The following is a 7,770-nucleotide window of genomic DNA, read 5'->3' as shown; positions in this document are numbered from 1 at the left end:
AACTGCTTTCAGTGCTCTTCGAAGCTGTGCGGAATAGCAAAACCCACTTGCAAACAGTTGTGAAAGTGGTTTGAAAACGCATTATTTTGCGTGTGCGGAAGGGGCCAAAGAGAGCTTTCCTGCTTAAGAAGATGTATAGCCAGTTTTAGTGAAGGACTGAGAAAGGCCAGGCTGTGTGTGATACCTGAGCCGTGGTCCAAAGGGAAACATCATCACAAAGGCAATATTTATAACACAGGAAGGGCTTGGTTATAGGTCTCTGCGGAGAAAGCACCTAGATACAGGACAGTGAAGTCTCTGAGGGGTGTGTGCTATTTAAATAACAGAGTCAGGAGTGGGTTCCAGGTGGAAGACCTCAGAACCTGCTCTGTGAAGCCCAGTGTGCCTCTCCTTTAGTGGAAGGAGCAGGATATTTGAGTATTTGTAAAGATCTATGAAAGAAAGATTTTTTTTCCTGAAGAAAGTAGTTTAGTAGAAGGAAGTTATATTAAAACTGAGTCAAAGAACTGTCTGAAACAACTAAAAGGTTGATCAAAGTATTCCTGCCTAAGAAAAAGAAAGCCTAACTATCTCTGAAACTTATATTCTTGTAAATCTGTAAATAAACATTCCAGCTTTATTTACTTGTTAATAATCCTCAAGGAGCCATTTGAGAGTGCCCAATCCAGCCTGATAAAGATAGCCAGTTTTGGAGGGAAAAGTAAAATCCCCCCACAGAGCTATCACTATTCCCTCAGAGGTGGCAGCTTGAATAAGCCATGACAGGATCTCCAGAAGAGCTTTAGCTGTGTGCCTGCTCGCTCTCCGCTCTAGGCCACCTTTACAGTGATCATATTACACCATCCCAGTGTTGAGTACCACACTGTACTATCAGATTTGCAGGTTAATTAATAACTTTATATGTCTGCACATGTGTGAGCTCAAACAGATACGACAAAGATCACAGATTTGTAATTTGAAAAAACCACAAATTACCGTATATACTCATATATAAGTCGGGGTTTTCAGCACATTCTTTGTGCTGAGAAAGCCCCCCTCGACTTATACACGAGTCAGGTGTATTTTAAAAAATATTTTAGGGTTTTTTCTTTGTCGGCCGCCAGGGGGGCACAGTTTTTAGGCTAGCGGCACCAACATTTCAGGGTATCTTCAGGTGACACTCCTGATGATACCAGCTAAGTTTGGTAAAGTTTGGTTCAGGGGGTCCAAAGTTATGGACCCCCAAAGGGGTGCCCCCATCCCCCATTGTTTCCAATGGGAGCTAATAGTAGATGGGGATACATCTTGAGGGTCCATAACTTTGGACCCCTTGACCCAAACTTAACTAAACTTGGGTGGTATCATCAGGAGGGTCTCCTGAAGATACTTTGAAATGTTGGTACTGCTAACATAAACATTCCTCCCTTGACAGGTTGTGGGAATGTCCCTTCTGAAATGACACCTGCCATGTGCAATTTTAAAAACATGTACACTAAAAATAATGAACTATTCTTTTAAAAAGCAGGGTAGTTTTGAGTCACAGTGAACAGGCATGTTCATTCCAGTTTTTACTGTAAGATCCATTGTTTAAAACCCTTCCTTACAAAAAAGCTAAGGTTTTTGTACTTTTAAAGTTATTGTTGATACCATACTGTTTTTCTTTGAAATAAATATTCAAAAACATTTAACCTACTGATGCCTCAATTAATGTAATTTTATTGGTATCTTTTTTTTATTTTTGAAATTTACCAGTAGCTGCTGCATTTCCCACCCTCGACTTATACGCGAGTCACTAAGTTTTCCCAGTTTTTTGTGGTAAAATTAGGTGCCTCGACTTATACGCGAGTATATACGGGTACTCATGTTCACAGCCCCAGACTGCAGCAGATGATGAAGCTGTTCTTATGTAGGGAGGGGAGAGGCAATTTAATCCTTCTAATTTTGCTTGATTTTGCTAACTGAAACTGGGTGTTAGAATTGCAAAGCACAATATGTGAGTTTTTTTTCACTTTAAAATCCTAATAACCATATTGGGAGCCTGGTTTTGAGTAATGAAGCCAAGGGAAAGATGCAGGCTAATTAGGTTAAGCAATCTGTGTTCCAAACTGAAGCAGAATGGCAGCTACTTTCAGAAGACCACCTATGACAGACAAGAGTAAGAGATGGGAGGTTTTGCAACATCAGATAATATCACACAAGCTCTTTAAAAACTTGGGCTAGGCACAGGGGTAAACCGAGTCTAGTCGTGGTGGGTTTTCCGGGCTGTGTGGCAGTGGTCTGGTGGATCTTGTTCCTAACGTTTCACCTGCATCTGTGGCTGGCATCTTCAGAAGTGTATCACAGGGGGAAGTCTGCTACACTGTGTACACTAAATTGGATCCAGTCAGCTTTTTCATTCACTCACCTAATTCCTTGTCCCATGTGACCTTTGTCCATATCGATCTCATGGTCCCCAGCATAACCTTTTTTGGGGTCAAAAAAGATCCCTCCCCTCCCTTTTTCACCAGGGGAAAAACTCAGATTATATTTGCTGGCCATTTGCAACATGAACACCCCTGGAACGTTAGAGCATTTTGGGTAAGTGGTAGGATAATGAAGTTGTTGTTTAGAAGAGGGTGGGGTATATACCTCATTTTAGTGTTTCTCAGACCATTTTAGACTTTCAAAACAGGATAAGAATTATCTAAAGTTCAAACACTATTGCTGAATAGAAACCCATAGATTATATTCCAGATGTATAATACCTTAGTAGAATTGATCAAGCTGGGGAGACAGAGAGAAAGACTAAGGGGCAAAGAGCCCTTGACCAAATGTAAAGATGAAAGGACAGAGTTTGATAAGTTGACACAATTTTTCATTATACCTCAGCATCAAGGAACCTCAGCTGTAAATCAGTTATATGTGCCTCAAAAATTAAATACATGGACTGAGGCTGAGACATGGTATAAATCAAAGGTGTTTTGATCTTGGTAACATGTCAGGAAGAACACAGATTTTAAATATGTGGTGATTATGCCCCAAACCTTTGAGATGGTAAGACATGGCTAAATATTTTCTCTCATTATTTAGAGACTCATACATGCTTAGCTTAGCTTCAGCAAGGTGGCTGTATTAGATGCCCTCCAACCAAACCCCAGATCCAGTAATCTCACATAGGCTCCAGAAGGATCTCAAAAAAACCCCCACCTTTATCGTGTATATTTCAATGTATGACTATAAAAGAGAGGTTATTTATAATAATTTTATTGATGGCAGCAAAGGTTATAGATGCTAGACACTGAAACAGGAGGAAAATATAACAAAAACCTGTCATACAGCTGAAACAGAGAAATGAATTTTTATATATATGCTACTGGCATTTACAGACTGTCAACAATATTATATGTATCTTCGTTAAGAGCAATAACAACAAAATGGCCACACTCTGCAACACATATTTAAAGATTTTGTACAACAAATTCTGGAAACATTACAAACATTTGCTGCTAATATTATTTTCTTCAGTCTTTGGGGGCCCAGAGCTATTCAATCTATAATGATTATGCCAAATGTTGTATGGTATACATTTCTATATCTATGTAAAGAGCAAAATTGTTAACCCTTTAGTAGATTACACTGAGGTCACTGAAATCTCAATTGCAGTTCTGCCTTTTCCCCTCTTTATTATTGAATTGCCCATGTTATTTTGTTAGTATGATGATCAATAGAAAACAAAAATGTGGAGGAGGACCAAATACTTTCCTCCAGAAAAAAAAAATCATTCCAGCAGGCTCCTCACTGTACCTGCTGAATCCTCTTGCAAACCCACTCTGTCCATGCAGCTGTGTCAGATCCACGGGCCCTTCTACCTGTCAGATAGCCTTCCATGAGAATTATTCAATAATCCATCGGCAGATGCCTCAGACTTCCTCACCTTCTTGCTGCCCTTGACCTCTTCCTGTCTGTTCAGATGGAGGTTGAGGTAATCAGGAGCTGCCACTTGCTGAACCAAGCTGGAAGGGAAGAGGCCAGAGCGACCACCAAGGGAACCGAACTGCCAGCCTATAGGGGAAGAGGCAGAAGCTCATGTAAAAACCCTGGGCTCAGTTCAGCAACCCATGGGCCAAAGGACTGCAAATCTTTTCCCGTCCCCCTCGTCATTCCTTTCTGACCCCAGGTAAAGCTAGTTCCCAGAGTCACGCCTTTTACTAATAGAAATCTGGATTCAACCAACTGGATTAAATAATAAAAGATGTTTCTCTTCAATACTCATCTTCTACCTAAGTTGTCCCAGCAGCTTCATTTTCTCAGGTTATCATCCACACACATATTTTAAATAATGTAAATACGCTCTGTGACTTCTGTGTATTGATGCTGAAGAAGGAGGTTTGGATTTATACCCTGCTTTTCTCTTTTGTAAAGAAAAGGGGCTTACAAGCTCCTTTCCCATCCTCTCCCCACAACAGACATATATGTAATGCCATATATGAAATGCCAATGACAGATGCAATAATCAGTCAGATCTCAGGACACAGATAGATTCCATTACCTGGCTCCAGTCCATTCATGGGCAGCAGTCGGATAAAATCACCTTTCTTGAAGCGTAAGAGGCTCTTGTCATCTGTCACGTAGCTATGCAGAGCAATGACAAAGTTGGAGTCCTTTTGATGGTTGGGAAAAGGAAGAAGAGTGTCATAAAAGAGTTGTAGTCATTCTAATGATGGCACTGGGTACCCAGCCTGGGTTTTACTGTGCCCAAAGGTAACAGGAAGGAACTCAATTTGAACAATGCTCTCACCCGTTTCAATTCATGGAGGAAGAGCTCCACCATGGCTTTGATCTGCCTAGCCTTTGGAGAATGAAGGATGAGTTGCTTGCTTTTCAAAGAAAACTGAATGATGTTCTGGCCAACCAGGTCCAAGGACAACACTTCTGCATAACTACAAAAAAGAAAAAAAATGCAGTTCACATTTGGAAATGTTCAGAGGCAGCCATCTCACTGTGCACCTTGATCTCTCTTGTGAATCATCTGAGGCACAAACACCCATTCACACATATGTGTAGCACAGTGGGGAGGCATGAGGGGCACTGGAGCCCTGAGTACCACTTTGGCAGGTCACATGAGGAGCACATTCCTGCGCCACCTCCCTTTGCAACTGTGCCCCCGCCCAAACTCCACATGGAGTTTGGAGTAGGACAGGCCAGTCGATGCTAGACTTGGCTGGTGCAGTACAAACATTAAAAACATTAAACACAGGTTTATAAGCTACTAAAACAAAGGGGGAAATGAAGGAAACCACCAATGGGAGTAGAGAGATGTGCCACTATAGCCATAAACAGCAGGACATAACTACTGGGGAACTTGCCAGGCTACCTCAGCACTGGTTAGTTAAATTTAATACACCAACTAGCCAAAAACATAAGCAAGAGAACTAATAAAATGATAAAATTCACCTCAGTCCTAAAATGCTCGGTACATCCCAAGAATTAAATAGCAGATACCAGTGGCGAACCTGCCTATGGACAAAGTGGGCAGTTGCCCACGGGCACCCCCTTGTGGCGGGCGCCAAAAATGCAGGTTTGTTTGTGGTTTTTCTGGTATTTTTAGTGGGTTTTTTGGGTTTTGGCCTGCAGGGGGCGCGGTTTTTAGGCAAGCAGCACCAAAATTACCAAGATTTTTCTGGAGACTCTCCTGATGATATCACCCAGGTTTGGTGAGGTTTGGTTCAGGGAGTCCAAAGTTATGGACTCCCAAAGGGAGTGCCCCCATCCCCCACTGTTTCCAATGAGAGCTAATAGGAGATGGGAGCTACACCTTTGAGGGTCCATAACTTTGGACCCCCTAAAAAGAACTTCACCAAACCTGGGTGGTATCATCAGTAGGGTCTCACGAAGATACTCTGAAATTTTGGTGCTGCTATCTTAATAATTGCACCCCTGACAGCAGGCACCCCCTAAATTTTCTGAGATTCTCCTTTTAAATCCACCCCCTTCCTGCCAATGCTTGTTTTCTTTCTTTCTTTTATTCTCTCATGTGATGATGATTTAGAAATGACCTGGTGGAAATAAATCATTGTTTGGTCATGGTGGGGGAGGGTGGTCGCCCATGGGGGGGCATCAAACTCAGGTTTTGCCCAGGGGTCCAGTTTGCCTAGGTACACCACTGGCAGATACACATTACAACTTACAATGCAAATTTTAAAAATTAGAATATTCTGAATGGCTTAAAAATGATTTAAAATTATACCCCAAAAATATTCAGTTCCCACTTAATCCTGCAGCATGACATGAGTTTTTTGTACCTTACACACTATTGCACAATACTTAGCAACCTGGCTATAAAAAGATGAACAATTTCCACCAAATAGCAGCACATTAATCTGATTTTCTTCTGAGCTTCCAGAAATTTCGTTCAGAAGAGCAGCACTAAACTTAGAGCAGGTTACATTGTAAAAGGGACACCTCAAAAAACATGCTTCCTATTTCCCCTTACTTACCTGGGACTTACATCTGCCCTCAATGTCTTTTTGAATTGACAACACAATCCTAACATGAACACCCTCCTATGGCTCTTGATTTCCAGAAAGGGAAAGTAGGCAGCCAAAGCAAGAATACATCGACAACTTAGGAGGTGCCATGAACACTGGTGATCTCAAAATACCTCAGCGCAGGTTTTCCTCATAGAGCTCAGACATTTTAGATGTGATTTAACAAGCTGCCAATCTGTTTGGGCCCAGTGCATGCCTATACACCAGCAATATTGGGGAATGGCAGTGGTGGCGAACCTATGGCACTCCAGATGTTCATGGACCACAATTCCCATCAACCCCTGCCAGCATGGCCAATTGGGATGGGAATTGTAGTCTATGAACATCTGGAGTGCCATAGGTTCGCCATCACAGGTATAGACCCTGGTCACCAAAATTGCTGAACCGATGGTATTTTAAGAACAGGTAGTTGGCACCACAATGAAGCGGTAGCTGTACGCTGGGTCCAGCTAAAAATATTGGGAAGTTACACAAAATGTTAAGTGGTTTCAAGCCATGCATGCTCCTATGAGGGAGCCAGCTATTTTTGAACGAGTGTTCCCTACAGACAAAAAGGAGATCCCTCCTCGGTTCTTCTGGAGAACCTCCTACTCTGAAGTTGCAGAACTGGCTGTTTGCTTTGGGGAAGAAGCAAGTGGAAGCCAGGAAACACATCAGCAGAGACCATGGTGTCTTTGAGCACCACAGTGGGGAATCACAGCTATAGTCCTTAATGAGGTTATGTGGTAGTTGCCTGCTGCAATGGAAGCAGCAGCGCCTCCCCCTGAACTCAGAAAGCAGTGCCACCCCCTTCAGAATGCATTTTATTGCCTCTCACCTGTAGCTGCAAAGGATTTCCAGCTGCTCAGGGATGTTGTTGGCTGCTTTTATCTCCTTCAACAGCCGCAGGCCCCAGTGAGAAACACCAAGAATTTGGACATCGCTCCCATTTTCTCCCTGTCAAAAGAAAAACTCAAAATGGCTGATGGCCAGTCTCTGCCTATGGCACATGTATCAGAGGCAGCTTTAGGTCAGCGATGACAAGCTTAGATGGACGAAGCATTTTGGCAGCAGCTGACCCAGTGCTGTGCCTGTTTGTCTTAGAGCAGAAGTGGTGAGAGAAGGGGAGGGAACCCTGGAGCAGAGGTATATCTAGGGAAAATGTAGCCCGGTGCAAAATCTGAGTTTTCTGCCCTGCCTCCTGTATGGGCGGCCGTCCTCCCTCACCATGACCAAACAACTTTTTTTGCACCAGGTCATCTCAAAGTCACCATCACATTATAGA

General features: G+C 42.6%; 1 protein-coding gene across 1 annotated transcript in view; it reads right to left on the bottom strand.

Moving 5' to 3' along the window:
- Window positions 1–3,236: 3,236 nt before the first annotated feature.
- LOC125441573 (unconventional myosin-XVB-like) overlaps window positions 3,237–7,770 on the bottom strand; it is a 5,823-nt gene continuing 1,289 nt past the window's right edge. Inside the window, exons 3-6 of the mRNA XM_048512181.1 lie at window positions 7,324–7,442; window positions 4,757–4,898; window positions 4,508–4,619; window positions 3,237–4,020 (exon numbers count right to left, since the gene is read on the bottom strand). Coding sequence (XP_048368138.1) covers window positions 3,824–4,020; window positions 4,508–4,619; window positions 4,757–4,898; window positions 7,324–7,442 — 570 coding nt within the window. The 3' untranslated portion in view covers window positions 3,237–3,823. The remainder of the gene's footprint in view (window positions 4,021–4,507; window positions 4,620–4,756; window positions 4,899–7,323; window positions 7,443–7,770) is intronic.

This window comes from Sphaerodactylus townsendi, linkage group LG12, assembly GCF_021028975.2.
Source record: "Sphaerodactylus townsendi isolate TG3544 linkage group LG12, MPM_Stown_v2.3, whole genome shotgun sequence".
Taxonomy (NCBI): domain Eukaryota; kingdom Metazoa; phylum Chordata; class Lepidosauria; order Squamata; family Sphaerodactylidae; genus Sphaerodactylus; species Sphaerodactylus townsendi.
This window is presented reverse-complemented; position numbering and strand designations above follow the sequence as displayed.